This window comes from Fusarium proliferatum, assembly GCF_900067095.1.
Source record: "Fusarium proliferatum ET1 genome assembly, contig: FPRO_scaffold007, whole genome shotgun sequence".
NCBI classification, from domain to species: Eukaryota; Fungi; Ascomycota; class Sordariomycetes; order Hypocreales; family Nectriaceae; genus Fusarium; species Fusarium proliferatum.
Genome location: NW_022194796.1, coordinates 1,032,722 through 1,053,399, shown reverse-complemented (window position 1 = coordinate 1,053,399; position 20,678 = coordinate 1,032,722). Strand labels below are relative to the sequence as shown.

The 20,678-nt window shown below is 49.6% G+C and overlaps 9 protein-coding genes across 9 annotated transcripts; 5 read left to right on the top strand and 4 right to left on the bottom strand.

Annotated features, from left to right (window-relative positions):
- Positions 1-115: 115 nt before the first annotated feature.
- FPRO_07858 (putative Double Strand Break repair protein mus-11) lies at positions 116-1,779 on the bottom strand (the record flags this gene model as incomplete). The annotated part of the gene is made up of 2 exons (XM_031234041.1): positions 116-966; positions 1,017-1,779. The coding sequence occupies 2 exons, from the start codon at positions 1,777-1,779 to the stop codon at positions 116-118; spliced, it is 1,614 nt and encodes a 537-aa protein (XP_031083817.1).
- Positions 1,780-3,325: 1,546 nt separating this feature from the next.
- Positions 3,326-4,332, bottom strand: FPRO_07859 (uncharacterized protein; the record flags this gene model as incomplete). Its single annotated transcript, XM_031234040.1, has 2 exons — positions 3,326-4,155; positions 4,254-4,332. The coding sequence occupies 2 exons, from the start codon at positions 4,330-4,332 to the stop codon at positions 3,326-3,328; spliced, it is 909 nt and encodes a 302-aa protein (XP_031083816.1).
- Positions 4,333-6,297: 1,965 nt separating this feature from the next.
- Positions 6,298-7,566, top strand: FPRO_07860 (uncharacterized protein; the record flags this gene model as incomplete). Its single annotated transcript, XM_031234037.1, has 1 exon — positions 6,298-7,566. One exon carries the CDS (start codon positions 6,298-6,300, stop codon positions 7,564-7,566), a length of 1,269 nt encoding a protein of 422 aa, XP_031083815.1.
- A 261-nt stretch (positions 7,567-7,827) lies between these two features.
- On the top strand, positions 7,828-8,619 carry FPRO_07861 (uncharacterized protein; the record flags this gene model as incomplete). The annotated part of the gene is made up of 3 exons (XM_031234036.1): positions 7,828-7,874; positions 7,924-7,944; positions 8,010-8,619. 3 exons carry the CDS (start codon positions 7,828-7,830, stop codon positions 8,617-8,619), a joined length of 678 nt encoding a protein of 225 aa, XP_031083814.1.
- A 188-nt stretch (positions 8,620-8,807) lies between these two features.
- Positions 8,808-10,787, bottom strand: FPRO_07862 (uncharacterized protein; the record flags this gene model as incomplete). Its single annotated transcript, XM_031234035.1, has 1 exon — positions 8,808-10,787. One exon carries the CDS (start codon positions 10,785-10,787, stop codon positions 8,808-8,810), a length of 1,980 nt encoding a protein of 659 aa, XP_031083813.1.
- Positions 10,788-11,111: 324 nt separating this feature from the next.
- FPRO_07863 (uncharacterized protein) lies at positions 11,112-11,426 on the top strand (the record flags this gene model as incomplete). The annotated part of the gene is made up of 1 exon (XM_031234034.1): positions 11,112-11,426. The coding sequence occupies one exon, from the start codon at positions 11,112-11,114 to the stop codon at positions 11,424-11,426; it is 315 nt and encodes a 104-aa protein (XP_031083812.1).
- Positions 11,427-13,193: 1,767 nt separating this feature from the next.
- FPRO_07864 (uncharacterized protein) lies at positions 13,194-15,092 on the bottom strand (the record flags this gene model as incomplete). Its single annotated transcript, XM_031234033.1, has 1 exon — positions 13,194-15,092. One exon carries the CDS (start codon positions 15,090-15,092, stop codon positions 13,194-13,196), a length of 1,899 nt encoding a protein of 632 aa, XP_031083811.1.
- Positions 15,093-17,357: 2,265 nt separating this feature from the next.
- Positions 17,358-18,120, top strand: FPRO_07865 (putative protein ORM1; the record flags this gene model as incomplete). The annotated part of the gene is made up of 3 exons (XM_031234032.1): positions 17,358-17,511; positions 17,597-17,955; positions 18,073-18,120. 3 exons carry the CDS (start codon positions 17,358-17,360, stop codon positions 18,118-18,120), a joined length of 561 nt encoding a protein of 186 aa, XP_031083810.1.
- Positions 18,121-18,863: 743 nt separating this feature from the next.
- Positions 18,864-20,357, top strand: FPRO_07866 (uncharacterized protein; the record flags this gene model as incomplete). Its single annotated transcript, XM_031234031.1, has 1 exon — positions 18,864-20,357. One exon carries the CDS (start codon positions 18,864-18,866, stop codon positions 20,355-20,357), a length of 1,494 nt encoding a protein of 497 aa, XP_031083809.1.
- Positions 20,358-20,678: the final 321 nt, after the last annotated feature.

Below are 20,678 nucleotides of genomic sequence, written 5' to 3'. Positions count from 1 at the left end.
CTTAAAAAAATATCCCAGACCCGAACTCCTTACAAACACAGCTCTTGGAAACGCCGTTACGCCTACCATCATGCCATTCGTTGCCTGCCTGAACCCAAACTTCGGCCTAAGAGGCCTACCCCGTCTTCTGTCGCTTTGCTTCCAATCCGCTTGCCACAGTTGGTGCTGTCCCTCCATGTCCGTTAGCAGGTAGGTCGGCTAGTGCAGTTCTACCATCCGCTGGAGGAGGCCGTTTCATTGCTGGGGGCCGATAGCTGCCCCTGTTTGCGAGTGGACTGCCTGGACCAGAAGGGGCACCAATCCGACGAGTTTGATCGAGCGAAGGGTTTATGACATTTCCGCGTGCGCTCTGGGAGCTGGGCATGGAAGGTCGCACTGGGGTGAAGCTATTCGTGTTAGAGCGTGTAGCAGGTGCCACCGTTGCTTGACTATTAGTCGGAGCAACATGTTGGCCATTCTTTGCAACAGGTTTGGATGAATTGTGGTCAATACCAGGGGTTTTGCGAATAGATGGACTTTCTGCCTTGGGGTTGAAGGCCTGCTGTCCCTGTGGCAAAGCAAGACGAGCATTACTCGAACCTTCGAGGGTAGATTCCGGTAGTTGATTCACGGCCTTTGCAGAGAAGAACCCTACGGTTTCGGGCATGTTTTGAGGTCCATTGGGTGGCGGACGAGGGTTGCCGATCTGGTTTGGAGTTGTTCGTCCTGAAGGTCCACCTTGTGGGCGATTGGAAAGTGTGGCTGCACCATTTGAGGGGGCAGGACGTTGCTGTCCGTTTATCGGAGTCTGCGGTGCTCGATTCGGAGGTCCAGTAGAATTCAACCTGCCAGTTTGTTGCTGAATTTGTTGGGCTGTTGTTCTGTTGGCGGGTTTCTCATTTGCGGATTGGCCCAAGATTGATGTTGAAAGCATTATTTCGTCCGGGTGGCCATCTTCTGGAACACAGAAGTCTGCCTCGTCGAGCTCTACAGATATTCAGCCTCGATTTCCTCAAATCCATCGGAGGACAAGATACCTCCAAGATAATCGTCAAATGACTCTGCAACAGGGAGTGGCGGCACCGGCTCTGTCTTGACCACAGGCACAACGGGCGCCGCAGAAGTAGAGGCAGCGGCGGGTTCTTGTCTTACAACATCACGCTTGATGAAGTCGGCGTGGCGGTGGAGATTGTCTTGATCGAACTTTTTAACGGGCTCAGCTTTCATTTTGGTGACTTGTTTCACGTAGTCTTTGTCGTATATGCAATTGCCCAAGACGTTGCCAAAGCTCCTCAAGGCGCGTTTCAGCCCGTCGGTAGTGCCCTCCTTCTTAGCCTTTTCAAAGGCCATTGCCTTTCCTTTTGCGTTCTCGATGGATCCGTATCCAATATCCTCATGGTAGGTGCCATCGCGTAGCGTAATTCGGACGATGACCGATAACCCGATACTGACGCGCTGTGTTTGAGGGTTCTCATCGGCGAAGTCAACCTGAATGTTTTGAATGGAGGACGACCATCCGTTAAAGCCAAATACTTCATTCGCTAATGTGATACACTTCTCAGCAGTTAGGTAATGGACTTTAGTACCACCAGGACCTGCACGAGCAGAGATATACTCGGGGCCAAGTTGTTTATCCAGTTTCGCTGAGATAGTTGCAATGTCCTTGGCAGCCCATTCTGCGACTCGTATACGCGGCTCCTCGAAGGGATTCGTCACTGTAGTGTGCTGGTCGCCTGGGCTGGGGAAACCGTCAGCGATAAGAACATCAAACGCGACACGTCTAGGGACATACGCAGGCATGGTGAAGGCTTGAACACAAACCAAAATTTATGTACACATGAAGGACTCGGAAAGCGCCAGCAATGAGGATTCGTAGTAATAGAGCAAAATTGAGACAGTGTAGAGTTGAGGGCAAAATTTCGCCAGCAGTGCGGGCTTGATATGGATGAATGAGCAAGAGCGCGTTAACGATCAATCCAGGCAGTCGCGCCTCCACTTCAGAGTGACGGGAGAGCACGTGACACGTCTTAGGCAAGGCCGCTTGGGAGGCACCATCGTCGGTAAGGTAGTACGAAATTCCTGTTCTGGACAGCGGTAGAACGGGAGTGCTGTAACCAGATTCTCAAGGGTCCACGATTGCCCCGCATGTCTCGAGCTGCCTTAAACCTACCTACCTACTAAGGTACCTGATTCAAATTAAATGACTCTTTTTGTTCCTAGACCTTCCCGTCTTCGTACCTCCATTACGGATTCGATATCTTGCCATCATGTAGGATAGAGGCCTTGAGGTCTCTCGCCTCCCAAAGACAAAAGTATTAAAGTAAATTTCGCATAGATATAAGAAGATTTGGTATAATTAGTGACTTTTGAATTAGACGACTCATAATTTTGGCATCTTCAGTTCAAACCAGAGGCTTTCTTGCTCCCTCCCTAAGGTATGTGACACTTAGTATACTGTTATAGTACCAAAGTTATCGACTTCACGCTCGAGAACAGGATCTCGATGACAGGGAGAACACCTCAAAGAGGAATGCAATTTCTTGAAAGTGGAGAGCTACAAGTAAGTACACGATGCTCAAGACGCAATTGGGATACAAATATCCATGATGGCTTATCTACTTTACAACGTGGCGTTCATCTTGGACCTTTTAGCTATAGATGTTTCTACTTGAGGATAACGTAAGTAGCTTGAATAACCTAGTTTCAACAAAAACTTTAATCTGATGAACGTTCGTTCAATGCATTGAGGTCACCTAGATGGGGCCATCAGTCTTTCCCTTTCGGTGTAGTGATATGGACGGAATAGAGCCAGATCGTTTGGATAAGTCCATGGGATCTGAGACGGATACTGTTCACTCCACGATATGTCCTGGTCAGGGTGACATATTTGGCTGACAGAAAAAAGTACATGCAGGCATATCAACAGGCTACATCGACATATATCCAGTGGTGGTCATCACAGGGAGTAGTTAAATGAGGTTCGTGGAGAGCAGCCTGCAAGTTCTTCTGCCAAGGCTGTGAAGATAACAAACGAAATATATCAAATTTCTACATACAGGCACACGCAGTCTGTCTGCGCTGTCGGGGTTGCTTGGGAAATCAACCAAACCGTATAACAGTAATCCCTACTGGTTCATAAGTGAAGGAAAGGGATATAAAAGCAACGCACGCAAAACGCCAACCACCCTGCCATAAAATAAAGAAATGGGTGCCTCAAGTCTATGCCGCCAATGCTGCCAAATGAAAATCGTCGTGATGATTTGGTCGTAATATGTGCGAAGATGACTCGTCCGGTGCGCCGCGATATGCAATCATTCTCTTGGAAAGCTCCAGGTCACAACTGTCCCTACCAGGGCCCAACTCTAACGGGAGCTCCATAGGTACCAGACATGAGCTGGTTGAGAATAGAATTAGGGTCAGAGGGCCCTCCAGCTCCTGGGTTTGCATTGGCGCCTATCCATCCAACACTCGTGGACATGGCGTTGATTGCTGAGGCAAGACGATCACCGGATTGTTCATTGTGTCGAGACAAAATTTGATCCCATCCTCCAGTATGCAAATTAAGACCACCAGCCCTCTTGCCAGCCTCGTTGATAACAAGCGCCCATGCCTTTGATATTTCTTCATATGCAGTTTCCTTATGGTGTCGGTATGTCTGCGGCTCCCAATTGGGAAGTCTATGAATAATGTTTGTGGCCTCGTCCAAGAATTCAAGTGATTTGGTAGGCTGAATTTCATTTGGTGGGAGAAATTGAGGGGTGAAATCAGATAGTGCGTCAATCAAAGCAACCAGAGGCTCTTTGATCCGATAGTAGGTGTATTCCGGGCTGGTTTCGCCGTATGGAATAGCATCCTTCAACTTCGCCTCGTAACCTTGCAAAACTTGCAGGGCAGACGGAACTGAAGGTCGAGGAGCCTGTGAGACAACCTCATGACCAATGTCGGGATGCGTTTCGCATATGCGCTCAAGAACGGTTCTTAGCTGAGAAGTATCGAGAGTCTCGAGAAGTCGTGGAAGTGCAAGAGGTCGACCGATGACTTCGTTGGATCGAACTTTTTTCGATGGTCGAGCTAGAGGCCGAGCAGAAATGGTAGGAGAACTCCTGGGTGACATAGTCTCATCGCCATCCTCGTCGGCTTTGCGCTTTCGAGAGGCCATGCTGTGAAAGGGAGGCACTAAGTGTGTCAGTGGCGGAGAGCAGTTGGGAAGGTGGAAGAGTTGAGTGAGTTATCACATCTCGAATGGGGAATGATCGAGGCACGATAGCACTTACGGGATCGCTGAGGGGAGAGGCGAGGGTTTTCGTGTTGATGAGGGAAGACAGGAGGCTGAGGCGAGAGCAGAACGTTCATATTGTCGCAAGTTCCAAAAGCATCCGATGGGACTCGGGAACGATCCTTGTTCAACAATCAATGAATGAATAAATCACTCAAAGACAGTGCAAGCTGGATAAGCCAAAATTGGAGACGAATATGTTTGCCGACAAAGATGGTTTGTGTGTTGGCCGTTAAGACACCAGCGGTGGTCTCGTAGTGCTGGGACGTCAAGAACCAAAGTTCCAAATTCTATCGCCAGTTGCGTGAATACAAATGGATCGGGGAGTCAGCGTTAAGCACTGTGAATGTATCATAGAAGGGTTTGCTTGGCAGAATTGTTATACGATATGTCGAGCGAAATAAAGGATTCGTGGTGGAGGGTGAATGGCGTAGAAGAGGGTTTTAAGAAGGTGGAGGAGGATGAAGAGGTGGACAGGACTGGTGAAGTTGGGGTTGGTCAGGCTTTGAATGAGGGAGAGTTCCAAGGTTCCAGTGTTTTTGGTCCGTTGTCTGGGGCTAGTGAATTTTGCCTGGGCCTAGGTCGACGGGGGGTCACGAGGCATCTCATTCGCTCTGGCCACACCTGAGGCCCCCGTCGCAAGCCGCCCAGGCCTGGTAGCCACACGTGAACAGGGACCGGTTGAGGGGCATCTTCATGGTCCCCAATATTAATTCAGCACCTTTTTGGGCTCAAGTGGCTGTTGGTTGGTTTCAATTTTCCTTCACCGCGCCGGCCGAGTCTACGATTCTATGTCATGACTCTCGCAAATTTTCTTTAGGCATGAATTCAAGTATTTTCTTCACAGCTTATATGTCAGAAGCGGTATAGAATTAGAAATCCGCCGGGGCTCTTCATGGCATACCCACCAATCAACACCACGGCAAAGTTAAGATTAACTAAGCCCGGGCCGTCTTGTTGGGGCCGGAACGGGTCCTTTCCCTAATTCGGCCTCCGCCACCACGCTTCGGCCGGCGACGGCCTCGGCGATGTACGTCGGGCCTGTATCTCTCAGGCCCCGGAACAACAAGTTACAACAGGTGCGAATATTCTCATTAATCACCTCTTTATCAACGGTCGATAGATTGGCATGATGGTCGGGTGATGGCTTATGGTTGGGCCGCAGATAAATGATGATAATAATTATGGTGAAGTCACAGATGGCATAGTCCCTAAATACACGGCCTTACCTGTGGTAGGCTCAGTTCCATGGATGATTCACTAAGAACTCTGCTTGATAAATTCTGCCATTAGGTGTTTGGGATGTTTCTGAGACAGCGAAATCCCTGTTGCTAGGTATATTGGATGACTAGTGCCATAAGGCGGTGAATGATGTTGGATGGATACCATTTTGTTCGTCTTATGCCAAGATGCGACTGAGAGTAAAATCGTATATTTGACAACAGCCTCGATTATTTCCCCTTCTACTTATGCTGTCATTACCAGTCAAGTTAGCAAACTACTAATGGATCCTCCGTAGTGGCATCAGCCTGAAAGATCGCTGCACTCATACTTCCCAATAGTGTACAGGTACCAAATGCCACTGCGCCCATCCGCAAACATAAATACCCAAAAAACTGTAAACCCCGGTGAGATGGCTATTTATCTCGCTGCCAGTATCACATTTCAGCACAGTTCGATAACTGCCCTTGTATGCCCTTCTCGTCGCTTTGTCAGAGGTTGAATGAGCTTACGGTAAGGTGCTTAGGGTTGGCATAACGCTCAGAAGTGAATTTCCCGATCAGTGCACCAAAATTTGGAATAAAGTCTCTCTCCCCGTTGAACAATCTGCAAGGTTCTCCCTAATTCCAGGGGCTGGTTTTTTCAATGCGGCGTACAACGGACAACGGACAACGCATATAATCGGTACTTGACAGGCCCACCAAATGGTCCGGCGCGGCGGACCCACATCTCCGAGTCTCTTATCTCTTATCGCAATGGAAGAGGCAGAAAATTTCTAGCAACTTTATCCTTAAACTCGTCTATCAACGATCATCACCACAATGGCGACAAAGGAAAAGAAAGAGAAGAAACCGAAAACTTCTAGGTCGGAATTGAAGGCCGAGAACCCCGAGAAGGCAACCACAATTGAGAGGGTCGAATCGACAGAAGCTGTGGAGATGGCAGAGTCTGAAGCCGACGTATCTTCTTCCAAGCGCAAGATCGAACTCGAAGAAATCGAAGTCGACGTAGACGCACCCGAGCCCCCGTCCAAGCGTGCAAAGCGTGCTCTCAAAAAGGGGAAGTCATTACCCTCTAAACAGGATAGCGATGATGAGAAAAAGGGCGATAAAGATGGCAAGGATAAGAAAGCCGCTCGGTCAGAGCACAGTGTCTGGATCGGCAACTTGCCATTTCATGTCACGGCTACAGATCTGCGCAAGTGGCTCGCCGATAACTCCGGAGGCGTCATCACTGAAGAGATGATCACTCGGGTCAAGCTACCAACCAACAAGGAACCTGGCCGGGATAAGAGCGTCAAACCAGCAAACAAGGGGTTTGCCTACGTCGATTTTACAGAAATCGGTCCTAAAGTCTCCGCTATCTCTCTGACCGAGAGTGACCTTGGTGGTCGAAAACTTCTCATTAAGGATGCGACATCGTTTGAGGGTCGACCCAAAAAGGAGCCTGAGTCCACAGAAGAGAACGCCAATGAGGGAAAGACCAGCAAGGAGCAAAAGCAAGATGTCAATGCCAGTCGCAAGATTTTCGTGGGCAATATGAGCTTCAAAACAACTGAGGACGACCTATACAGAAACTTTGAGAAGTGCGGCGAGATCGAATGGGCCAAGGTTGCGACCTTCGAGGATACTGGAAAGTGCAAGGGGTTTGGTTGGGTCAAGTTCCAGGACCCCAATGCTGCTGTATGGGCCGTCAAAGGTTTCGTCAAAATTAAAGAGGCAGTCGACACAGAGGACGATTTCAAGGACGATGAGGAGAAGGACAAGTCGCAGCAGAAGCAGTTCAAGACACGCAAGTGGTGGGTAAACCGAATGCTAGGTCGCGAGCTTAAGGTGGAGTTAGCCGAGGATGACCAAGTACGGTACAAGAAGCGGTTCGGCAAGGATCGTAAGGCACTTCCCGACACGGACAGTAACCCACGAGGTCGACCTCCGCCGCGTAAGTATGATCAAAGGAATGGCGCAGTGCGGGAGAGTAATGATGTCCATGGGGAGGCTGCGAAGCCGCTCAAGGAAGCTGAGGATATATCTGTTGCGAGACTGACGGGCGCGGTTGTGAAGCATACGGGTACGAAGATGACCTTTGACTAAGTACAGCGATATACATTCCATGTTCCGAGATACCCATTCATAGTTGCAATGGTCCCTTGCATCCGATGTGAAAAGATGTATTCATCCTGAGTGAGACTTATCCTTACGCGTGGGGACTCTTTCGACTTAGTCGTTCCGTTCCGTTATAGATCCGGAGGCTTGGTGCAATTTCCCCGCATTCATATTCCAGCGATCTCAGTCATTCAATGAGTGCCAAATACAAGAGATACAATATTCATTCGCCTCCTATCGCATTTCATTATGTACCAGTCTCAAATCACTTTCGTCATGGACACCATTTGTCCCTGGTATGATAACTTGTCGAAAAGAAAGACAATCATGGCTAATGCATCTCAGGACATACCTTGGAAAGAGGAGGTAACATCTCCCATCTTTATTCGGCTCACCTTGACTTTAATAACCATTTGAGGTTTCGACTACAGACTCGATGAGGCTCTGGCTCAGTTCCGCTCCTCAAATTCTTCATCCTCCATCTCCTTCAAGCTCCATTTCGCATCTTATCAGCCTAATGCCAACCGTCCTGAGACCATCCCGGACCGAGCTGCATATGCCCTACACAAGAAGCATAATGACAATCGAGAGGCTCAGAAAATCTTCGAAGAGCATATGCTCTCCCTTGCGCAACCACTGAAACTTCCCATAGCCTTTACGGGACCGACTGGTAACTCATTTCCTGGACATCGGGTCATCCAACAAGTTCAGGAGTCCCAGGGCGCTGAAGTAGCGAACAAGCTCGTGGACGCAGTGTTTAGGTTGTACTTTGCGGAAGGCAGGCATCCCGGTTCTGACGATATGTTGATCGAGGCATGTGTCGATGCTGGTATAGATGAGGGAATGGCAAAAAGCTTGGTGGAAGATAAGTCCAGAGGTGAAAGGGATACCAAAGAAAAGATCAGAAGTACAGGTATGGATATCGATGCCGTGCCGACTGTAGTCATTGAAGGGCGAAGGAGGGACTTGACGCTCACGGGCCTGAAAGAAGTCTCGGAGTATATCAAGGCCATGGAGACAATAAGGAAGGAAAGTTCATAGTTAAGCATGCTTATAATGAGAGGCAACAAAGGCATTTGTCATAATATAATATTCGTATTCAGGGGAAAGAAATACTGATAGTAAATACATCAAGAAACGAAGGACATGGTATCGTTATTACAAGAGTGTTCCCACTATTTCCAGGAGCTCGCCATCATTTCATTCATGTTTCTCGTACTGCGTTCAGCTCATGAGCGACTGAACATCAGGGGTACTAATACACTCCGACTCTCCAGTGCTCTTCGATCCTCCATGACCATGCTGGGGCCAAATGCCGTACCAATATCCCGGCCTGCCAGAAAGCGACATGCGTTGGCTTCGCCGACGCGAGGTTTCTTGGTATGGCAGAACTCGCGGCTCAGCTTGGACAGGACAGCGGCCTTGGCCTTTTGCAAGGCGCTCACTCTCGCGACAGCATCTTCAGCTAGAAGACGGTGCGCCTCTTCCTGCTCTATGTTGCGCTGAACGGGAGAAATGCCTTCATCCGGGTCTCGACGGGCATTCTTCCTTGCGGTTGGGTCATAAGTTGTGGGTTGTAGTAGCACAGGCTGGGGATCACTGATCAAGATGGGGGCGGTGATGTTGGGGACAGGAGTTGAGGGGCGGAGGATTGGTTCCTCCACAAAAGGTTGGAATCGAGGACGAGAAGTCTTGTGGCGGCGTGATAGGGAGTGTTGGGAGGACTTGGGTGAAGGAGACGGTGTTTCAGGGGCATCCTCAACACTGCTGCGATGCTTGCGTCTGCGGCGACGAGAGCGTTTCTTTCTCAGTTTTGTGCTGAATCCAGCATCTGATTCATATACAGGTACAGGAGACCCATCATTGGCCGTGATCTCTTCAGTAGGGTCATCAACGACTTCGTTTTCAATGTCACTGAAGGGGAAGCCACCGAGGTCCATGTCGAAGAGCTCACGACTAGCGGCAGTTACAGCAGCGCTTGGGCTAGGAAGATGTTCTGAGCTGGGGCTTGTGACAAGACTGTATTCCGATTGGGCAGCCATGCTGTTGCTTCGAGACCAGGAATCATCAGTGTCGATGGGCGCAAGGACATCGTCCCAATTACCATTATCAGCAAGAACGACACTCTCGAAGTCGAATTCTTTGACTGTTGGGCGGTGTGAGTTGATCAAGTTGCTGAGCTGAGGGGCATTCATAACAGCGTTGCGAACTTGGAGGTATCGCAATTTTGGGAAGTAAATAGCCCCCTTGCCAGGAGTCTCAGGTAAGGGAGACATGGGAGATGTAACCTCGTGGAAAAGTTTCTTGGAGGCACGGGGCGGTGAGAAGAGGGGGTCAGAAGCTAGAGCAACTGGGCAAGGCCCTTTGCGGCCAAGCCATGTGAAGGCGAACTTCTCTAGGTTGGGGGCAAATGTGCGGACGTATTCGTCCAAGATCTTCAAATGGTCACGACCTGGAGATGTTCCATAAAAGTCCCAAGCATCTACAGAGATGGAGAGCTTGTTGATTTGGCGCCAGCGTCTTCCAGCTGATGGGACTGTTCCAAAGCCGTTGACGTGACGAAGGTAGTTGAAAGCCGCAGGGTGCAGTTGAGAAAGGGACAGCTTGTGAAGCTTCTCTAGAGGTGCGCGCTCAAGGGAGATACGCAAGCTGATGAGAGCATAGTCGACAATGTCACGGCGATACCGCTCTCTAGGATCTTGGCCAGGACATCTGATAGTAAGATGGCGCATGTTGATTAGACTGCGCATGGCGTTGATAAAGCTAGGGACATTGGTGGCGGCATGGAAGAGAGGAGGATATTGCTGCGTAAGGATGTCACCAAGCTCAGCGTTGGCGTACTTAGGCCGAGAGAGAACAGAACCCATGCTCGTGTGAGGAGTATACAGGAAGAATATCTCGTTACCAGAAACTGGATGAATGAGAGGAGGAAGGAAAGTGGCCTCAGAATGGGGGAAGTAGAAGGTAAGATGCTCAATATGATGACCGATACGAGCGAGAGCAGCCACTCGAGCTGACTTGGTAAATGTCGAGGCTGAGAAGGAGATGTGTAGGCGGGTGAAGATACGCTTAGTAAGGAGGTTGCAGCAAGCCGATGAGGATTGACGGATGTTGCAGAGATCATTGGATGAGAGGTGAGGAAGAAGAGAGTCCTTAATGTGGTCACTTCTCAAGACGGCGAGAAACAATTGTTCTGTTGAGGAAGCCATTGTAATCGCATGTCGCGGAGGGCTTTAGCCTCGTAGATCCGTCGCTTATAATTGATAACTGCTGGTGCTGTCAAGTGCCGGCGTAATCAATGTTGTTGATGATGCAAAACGGTGTGATATCAATATTGTAGTCCAAGACGAGGTTGGATTTTCGTTGTACTTCGAGATGAGGGTTATTCAAACAACAACAATCAATAAAGAAAGGAGCAAGTAGGTAGATGAGGATAGTAGTCAATAATAATGGTCTGATAAGTCAACAATTTATAGAATGATACCAGGTTGATTTCTTAGTGAATCAAAAGGACAAAAGGATCGGGTCAGGCCATGAGCGCCGTGTCCGGGTGGTCGAGATATATCTGTCTCTGCCTCTGTCTGTCTCGCTGCGGTCCCCCAGATCAGCCTCGTTCTTTTTTGGCTTCAGAGGAAAAGAGAAAAATGGAAATTCCCCTTTCTCCAACTCCATTCTCTTGCTCTAGTGTCTCTGCCAGCTGCAGGTTCGTGCATTGGTCCTATCGCGAGATGGTCACCCTCTCCCAGCGACGACTGGCTGTCGGTGACTTAGAACTCGAATCACCCTGGTCGTGTCTAGATCGAGGTATCCATACTTTGTTCGCGTTGGACTGGACGTTGTATGACTGACCGACAACGCGTTGCGATCGCTTCATGATTGGTTGGCTCACCGTGGTTTGTTCTGCCGCTATCCTTGTTGCTGCAGATCTGCCGCGAGGGCACGATGGGAATCCTACTTTGAGAGTACTTTGCTGGCCTCGAGATCAGCAACCACTGGCGAGACCAGCTGCAAACTCTTTCAATGCAGATGCTTCCTATTTTGAATCTTGCCACGTCCATCAGGTCCACTCCTACACCCTTCCACTCCTTCAATGTGTGATTAAATCTTGGGTTCAGGCCTCCCACATTTTGAACGCAAGTATCCTGGGAGTACATCCCATGCCTCGGGTGTTTATCGATAGCGCTTCTAGATTGTGGAGATGGTCCCTCTGCCACGCTTTGGAAACATGCATATATCTTTCAACCAATCAATCGCGTGTCCAAGAACGCGATAGTCGCGTTGTTTCAATCATGCCTGTCGCGCTCTGATTGGCTATTCTGACAACACTCAACTTCCATCCATCGCCATGTAAGTCATCGGCGGCAGGTCAATATCTTGACTCTCAAGCAAAGCGGGACGGGACGTGGGAGTCAATTCTGCGCTGTTCTGCGGGTTTCTAGACTGCAAGATCTCAATATGGAAACTGTCAGAGTCTAACTTCGCTCGATCTAGCATTTGAGTGTGAATCGTGTCATTACAGGATATCAACCATTCATTGCCGAAACTCGCATGTCTGCCCTAAACTCATCCAAGGACGAATCATGCAGGATCCCTCGCGGGCGAGACTTAAATGCGCAACACACATAAAATGCATACACCACATCGTTCTGCTAGCATGACATCCATTCGTTGCCATACATCCCAGCCCATCACATCCTTGTTGGTACAACCTTGCTCTCAAAAAGATCCATTGAAAGCAAAGGTCGAGAAAGTCCCAACCCTAAAACATGCATCTCCATTAAGCTTCTTGGTCTCTCCCCACCCATTCCTCGGCCCAGCCCTGTATGAACCTTGAACGAGTCCTCGAGATGACTACATCTTAACGTGAGACTAGTGAACGACAATCCTGTCCCGTCCAGACTCGTGGCAATAGATCGCTGCCTCCACTCGGGGCACTGTGAGTGATTATGCTTCGCGAATGTGATGCTGCATTGTCGCGAGTTCTTATCACACAGACAATCGACGTTCTTTTCCTTGAGAGGACATCATTCATTTGGGCGCTATCCCCGACTAACTATCTGAAGATACAGTTTCACTTTCGACGGTCTTCGGTAGTATAACCAGTTGGATGTTATCTCAGATATGAGAAGAAGTGATTTATTCAATCACGCGCAAAACCTCTTGTTAAAAACGACTTGTGTTGTCAACAAATTACAGCCAGTAGCGGGCCTTCCTGTGCATGACCCTTGTCCATATATGCATTGACAAGAAACGTGTGATTTTCGACTCGAGTTACTATTTGAGTTTATTGGCATGTCTAAGCCCTCTTTCGTTCCATATGTTTATTCATAGCTTGAAAACTATTGGTATTCGTGGCTCACAGTTATTTTAGTCTCGTCGTTTCCCGTTTTGTTTCAAAGAGAAACCGCCAATATGAGAACCAGGTGCTACTAATGAAGCACATGCTGGTGGGTATCATAATCGAAAAGCCCGTTCGCCAAGTCTGGACAGCTCGGCTTTTGTGCACCAACCAACTCGTAGGATGCCCTGCTCGGAAGGCATCACAACTCTCCATCATCTCTAGTTCGATTCCAACCAATGCATATGTGTTGGTGCTTCATTCAGACCACAAGCAGTCATCTGCCCCTCCCTCTACCCCTGCCCCGTCCACGACCGCCACGACCTCCACGTCCACCTCCTCTAGGCTTGGACCCTTGTGGCCCGTTACTAGCATGCGACCTTCCGGGTCCCTGAGAGCCGTGGTGAGATGGCGGGGGAGGGACATTCCTATAGTCTTGGGTAGGAGGCTTTCTAGGTAGCGATGAAAATTGCCCAGGCGGAGCACCGGGTGGAGGCGGGTGTCCAAAGGAACCTCGCATGGGCGGTAGTCCGGGAGGCGGTCCAGGAGGGAGAGGGGGTTGGACTGGCACGCCATTCTGTCTGCTGTTTCGTCCCGACCCTCCATTTTGCATGTTTGGCATCTGGATGTTACTGGCCATTCGAATTTGGCCTATCGCTGGCTTCTGAACGCGTTTGTGGCCTAGAAACTCCACTTCCGAGTCGTCGCTCTCTGAGTAGTGAATGTTGGTCGTTCGCGCAGCGTGACCGCGAATCTTAAGGTCGGGGGCTCTGGTGGTCCTGACATTTTGCTGCCCTCCCGCCTCCCCTTCGATCGGCACTGAGCCACAATCCGGGTCAATATATTGATCGCGGTTCTTCACAGACCATGTAGGATTAGAGACGGCATTGTGGCGCGCATTGCAGTCCGAAGAAAAGTGCCTATCACTACCGCACACAGCGCACGATGCAGGAATAAACGCAACTTTTCTGACTGTAGATACATCCGGGTAGAACGAGCGCCACACCTGTGTGCACTGCTCCTCAAGGTGATTCATTGAGCTGCAAAAGACACATGCAAGGCCTTCTTCCTTGGTCAAAGCCAGTTTCTCAGTGCATTGCCCTGCTTGGTGGCCAAGTTGGCGGCATTTGTTGCATCGTTCCTTTCCAGGGCAACAGATTCTTGAGTGTTCCAAACTCCCACATGATGAGCAGATAAGGGATGGGCAGCTAGGTGCCAGATGTGTATTCAGCCCACAGAGAAGACACATCCGGGCAGGATCCATGGCCGACGGGAAGTATCTGCGCTGTTGTTCTAATGCATTATCACCGGTGGGAACATTCCGGTGAGTGTTAATCGGTGGTAAGCTCTGAGGATCTGAAACTTTGGATGTTGAGTTGCAATTTGCAGGTATCCTCATGCCTGATGCGTACTCTTCTCTGCCATCTTCCCCAGTCCTCTCATTCTTGTTTAAGGTTGGCTCGTACTCAGCTTCGCTTTCGGAGCCATCCTCGTCCCTTTCGTCAATTTCTCCCTCGCTCACGCTAGAAGCGCGTGAGGTTTTACTTTTCTTGACAGGTTCCTGTCCGGCTTGCCTTGTCACCCAGCTGTCGAGAGTTGGCTGATTAGGCCCACAGCCACCCAAAGAATGGAGATTTCCAATAAGAGCTTGAAGTTCGCCAGTGCTTTCAAGCTCCTTTGCAACTTGCTTTGCGTTCTTTCTCTTCTTGGGCTTCAAGCCAGCGTGGTGGTCAATATAGTAGCCATAAGCAGAGTAAGTTAATGATGAGGTAATGGCATCACATGTTCCTGGATTTTGGGCATGGAATGCCTTGACCCAGTCCTTAAACCTTTTAAGCCAGGAGCCGCCTTTCTTATCCATGAGGTTGGGGATTTTGAAGCTGGCACTACCTTGCCTGTAGTCAGGGATTTCGCCAGAATCTTCGGGTGCGGAGTCACCTGATGTGATTGACCGCGCTGAGGACTTGCCAACGGCTGTCGACTCCTCTGTAGGCTTCAGTCCTTTTACAGATTGCTCCTCGATTCTGGGGGCTTTGGCCGCACGAGCATGACTCCTCAAGCGCTTGGGCTCAGGAGTTGAATCATCCTCGAGAGGCCTCTTCTTGGCAGCTGCCGCTGCTTCGTCTCCACTGGACAAGTAAATGACCTCACCTGGGTCAAATTCTTCATCTGCCATGCCGATGCGCAACAAAGTTCAGCGCGACACTTATGCGGTACCGGCAGTCTTTGTCGAAGCTGAGAGGCGTTCCAGCTTGAACGTAGTATCGGGTCTGAATCTGTGTGTTTCGGACCTTGGCGCATCCGACTTAACGTGAAACTCAACCTCAAGCAAATTTCTCAGGGCCACTTGGCTTGCTCGAAATTGTTCGTGACTATCCTGCTCATAGAAACTTAATCAACACTGCTCGCCGATGAGCATGGGGAGCACGCATAGGTAAATCCGTATTAAAAAAAACCCTAGCCATAAGGTGGCGCGATGATCGATCATACGCAGCCTCCCATTTGGCTTGATGAAAGCTAGGGGCTTTCAACGAATGCAACTATGAACGAACGTACCTCGGCGCGTCACGAGTGAGAAATCACTTCCGAAAGGGGTTTGCCAGCAACAAAAAATCCAATGTGCACGGCTTCTGCAACTTGTGATAGTATCGTTCGTGACTGAGACTTCAAGCGTTGCAAAGGCAAGGTGCAAAGAGGCTATTTGACAGTGTCAGGGAGATGTGAAATGAAAGCTGTGATGATATCGATAGGCCTACTATGTTAAGTTAGATCCTAGTTGGGAGAAAATTCCGCAGCCAGCCTATGGGAGATACAGGCCCACAGGCGAAAGATGCCTCACTCTCAAGTTCCGTGGCTATTTTCAAACTCCGAGGATTATCCAAACCTCCAGGGTAACCACTCGGACATGACTAACCTTCGGTTATCAGTTGAATTACATAGTACCATGAACGCCTGGATGTTCTGAGAGACGTTCGATAACAGCCGATTTCCAAAGATGCACACACATCGATCGAGAGATCGTGGGTCTTTGTCAGCTGTCTTACCTCCTGCTTCGTGATCATACTTGTAGTTTCTTATGGCGCCGAGGACCATCAGTCGGTCAGAGTACATCCCATGCCAGCGTCACGTTTTCTGCAACATTGAAATATCATTCCACAAGCCAGCCCCGGATAATCAATAGTGATTCTTCTTCATCTCGGGTAAGACATGTGCTATATATTGCACTGCAATCTCGCTGGTGAATCTGATACCCATGGGGCTTTGCCAGATCTCGCTTATACTGCATCGTTTTACAGTTCACGAGAGAAATAAGGGATTTTACTGGCAAACCTCGCAAATGATGTAACTGTAATACTAAATCACTAAGAAACAACACTCTTGATACCAGTTATTAATGTCCTATTGTTTTTCTTCTTCTTCTTCTTTTTTTCCTTTTCTTTCTTAAAGCACCTACAGTGCTCTGGACGAAATGTCATCACACGTCGTATTGACATGCAAATCCCCTGAAGAAAACCCGCGGGTTCCTAGGCCCGAACGTTTTATTGGAGGTCCTGAATAAAAAAAGCCCCGGACTAACCATGCTCCAGTGAACTACTGCTGCAAGCTCACCTACTACGACCACTAATTTCAGCATCGGCTCCACTGTTCCGCCTAACCCGACCAACCCCTCGGGGGGCAAGAAAACAGCGAACTTTACTGTAGGGTATCAAAATAAACTTAGCAAAATGCAGCCTAAACCTACGCTACATTACCCTGAGTCTTTTTGTCATCTAGGATCGAGGCACTGTGTTTTCTTTCCTCCCCTAGCTACCCTGTGAAGTAGCCCCGTCCCTCGTTCTGGTTGCATTGCGTGTCCCTTTCTCTTGCTGGCTGATAGGCTGTTGCTCCTTTCTATCTCATGAGAGTGGCTCCTCCTACCTTGTCCACCATCATACGGGGGACATTGAATATTCCGGTTCGGCGGCCCCTCTCATCTCGTCCAGTCCTTCCATATCCATTCCCTTGATCCAATAATTCTACTGTCTGCTATTGTCAACTGTTCTGTTCTGCGCGTTACATCTTCTTACTTGGCTCTATTATCCTGTTTGGCCGACTACATCCGTTCTCGTTATCTCCAGCATCAATCATACACAGCTGCTCTCTTTTGCCCTTGCATTGGCCTCCCATCTGCCTCCGAACGCCTTCGCCGTGACATCATTAGGGGGAGCATCTACAGTTACTCATCTCTGAACTCAAACCGATCAATCTTTTATCGACGACGCAAACTCTGGGTGTTTGCACCTGTACTGTTCTTCGCCGATTCCCCCCTCCCACTCGACTTACGCTTTCTGCAAATTGACCCGTCAATACCGCCAAGCTGTCTTCCCCAATCTTACTCCAGCGCACCGTCTCCTACGACGCGGCGAACAAGCCTCCGCGCCGAGGCAGCATCTATCTCAACATGCCCGAACGAAACGCAACGGGAGGAGCTGGAGCCCGAAGGAGGAGATCTAGCAGTATCCTCCAAGTTTACCATGAGCCTCCCGAGACTCTCGAGCAGATCAGCGACCAAGCTTCCCTGCCTAACCTCAACGCCAACTGGACAAATGCTAAAGGTATGCCTAGCCCATTTTGCCGCCCATCTGTATCTTCACTTGCACAATAATCCCGAGAGCCATGCTAACGTGTAGTGCCCCTTAGGTGCCTGGACCATTCATTTCGTCCTGATCGTGTGCGCCAAAATCATATTCGACGCCATCCCTGGTGTTTCACAGGAGACTTCATGGACGCTTGTCAACATGTCATACATGTTTGGCTCCTACATCATGTTCCACCATGTTCGTGGCGTTCCCTTCGATTTCAACAGTGGCGCTTTTGACAATCTCAACATGTGGGAGCAAATTGACAATGGCGCGCAGTACACGCCCACCAAGAAGTTTCTTCTTGGTGTTCCGATTGCACTGTTTCTCGTCAGCACCCATTATACGCATTACGACTTGACATACTTTACTATTAACTTATTGGCTGTCCTGGGAGTCGTCATCCCCAAGCTACCCTTCGTATGTTGCTATGCCACCCCCTCTATTTGTTTGCAACCCTGCGTCTATGACATGTGCTCTTCGTTTTGTTTACACAACATACTTTCTCGTTGGCGTCATATGCTAACACAAGCACAGAGCCACCGAATGCGATTTGGGTTGTTCTCAGGTCTACCAGAGGAATAGGAGACCGAATAGGGAGCAGAAACAGAAGCAGAATAACTACCGTGGGACCGATTTGCTGTATTAGTTTCAGGGGCATTAGGGTAAGATTATCTTTGGCGAGAAAGAGAATTGGGGGATTGCAAAAATCAACAAGAGGTCGAGATTGTGCAAGTTGATAGCGAGCAGTATTTACAACGCGGCTGGTGGGCGGAGTGTTCGGTCGTTCAGCGGTAGCTTCAAACCAGCAATTGGATTTGGAATCGGCATATTTCTCAACATTTTGCCATCCCTTGTTCCACTCGATGTCCGCTCCTCATCTATTACCCTTCGATTGATCCGCCTCTCACACTGGCAGGATGTCGATCGGCTCCTCCGTGTTGACTGGGAATGCTCACAAATAACAAATCATTGGACTGTTTTCAAGCTAAACGAGTGCTTACCGCCTCATGGAGTCTTGATCGTACGAGGAGACAAGCCCAGAGATGATTCCACGGCGACATGGCGTTCCGTCACCTAGGCAATTGGCTTCTCCTGTCGTATTCCGGAGTCATATTTGCAGTCAAGCAAAAAAGCCCAAGTTCCCCTCTTTGGACAGTCCATTGACAGCATACCAAGTATAAATCAAGGACCTGATCCCGGCTGCTTCCATCTTCCTTGGAGTTCTCCAGCTTCCCTAGTTATTAAAGCATACTCCAAGGAAAGTTCATCGCTCTCCTTTGCGTTTACTTTTTGTTTCGAAACATTGCATTATATCAACATCAAGCATGAGATACAACGCTTTGGCCTTCATGGCCCTCGTCAACGGCCTCGCTCAGGCCAACCGTTTCGACTGGCAGAGCGAGTCCAAGGCTGATGTTGCCAAGCATGAGCACAAGAACGCTGCCGATCCTGTCTTTAAGGTGGAGGTGAACAAGGGTCAACTTGAGGCTGGAAAATTAAAGAAGGAGGGAGAGAAAGCTGAGCAACAGGCCAAGAAGCTGGAGGAGAAGCTGCAGAAGAAAGAGGATGAGCTTGAGCTCAAGGCTGCACAGGCTGGAGGGAACCGCCATCACCACCACAGCCACTCCTCATACTCCCCTGATACTACTTACGATCCTGCCACAAAAACTACTGGATATCATCACCATCACTCAGGCCACCTCCAAAAGGGCCCCTACACGCTTGATGGAGAGAAATACGACTATATCCATAAACCAAAGGTCCACTTCCACACCTCTTACACAACCCACGTACCTACTCTCAGTCCTGGATGTGTCGGTGACAAGTGTTCTCGTAAGCCTTGTAAGGAATGCCATGGCAACTGGGCACAGCCTGGCTGCTGGCACTGCAAAGCCCTTGGAGCCACTGGCGAGGAGGTTGCTGAACAGGTGGCGAAGACCACCAAGCATGCTCCCAAAGAAACCAAGGCCAAAGAGGAGGAGAAGGAGGAGGAGAAAAAGGAGAAGGATCCTCACGCAAAGACATACACGCATGGAGACAAGACTGTCATTGTTCCTAAGGAGACCAAGGCCCCTGAAGCTACTCGGCCTGAAGCTCCCCAGATTGAACAACCTCATAAAGAGGGCCCTAAGGTCATCGTCATCGAGGACCCCAAGAAGAAGCCTGAGGAGAAGAAGTCTGAAGAGGAGAAAGAGGAGAAAGAAAAGTATCACGATGAGAAGCCCAAGCATGAGTACCCCAAGGAGAAGCCCAAGCATGAGCACCCCAAGGAGGAGCCCAAGAAGGAGGACATCTGTGACAAGGTCCATCGCCATGGCCAGCCTAGCATCTGTGACAAGATCAAGCATCAGCACCACAAGGTTGACGAGCCTAAGAAGGAGAACATTTGTTCGAAGCCCAAGGGTTGCCATCCCCATCAGGCTCCCGCTCCCGCTCCCGCTCCTGCTCCTGCTCCTGCTCCTCACCATGAAGTGAAGCCTGCCCCTGCCCCTGCTCCCGTCCCTCACCATGAAGTGAAGCCTGCTCCTGCTCCCGTCCCGGCTCCTCATCACCCCGAGCAGAAGCCTGAGATTCAACCTGTCCCTATCCCTGCTCCAGCTCCCCAACAGCCCGAGCAGAAGCCCGGAGAGGTTCAACCGGCTCCGGCTCCGGCTCCGGTCCCTGCCCCTGCTCAGCCCGAAGGAGCCAAGCCTGAAGAGGGCAAGTACGGCAATGCTCCCTCAGTTCCTGTAACAGTGCCTAAGTCCGGAGCCACCTACAACCGCGTCTCTGTTGGCATCGCCGTCTTTGCAGGTGTTGCCAGCATGATGCTTCTATGAGCTTCAAATCTAGTCTTGTATGAAAGTGCGCTGAACGAAGCACCACTGCAAGGGATACGTTGGAAGCGGTAAGATGGTGTTTTAAAAAAATTGGTGTTATGCCCGCAAGATCTTTGGAACAGGGCCTTTGAGATTATCTTTGGATTCATAGATAACTAGTAGCTTTCAATTGATCGTCCCCTCCTTTTGTTTCACTTCTCTCACATAATGAAGAGAACCACACCCATTGAATGCCCGTTTACCAGCGGGAATTTGGTCGGAGTAAGGATCGGATCGAGAGGCATACCGCCGACCTGATGCTTTGTCATTCCAAGCTGACGT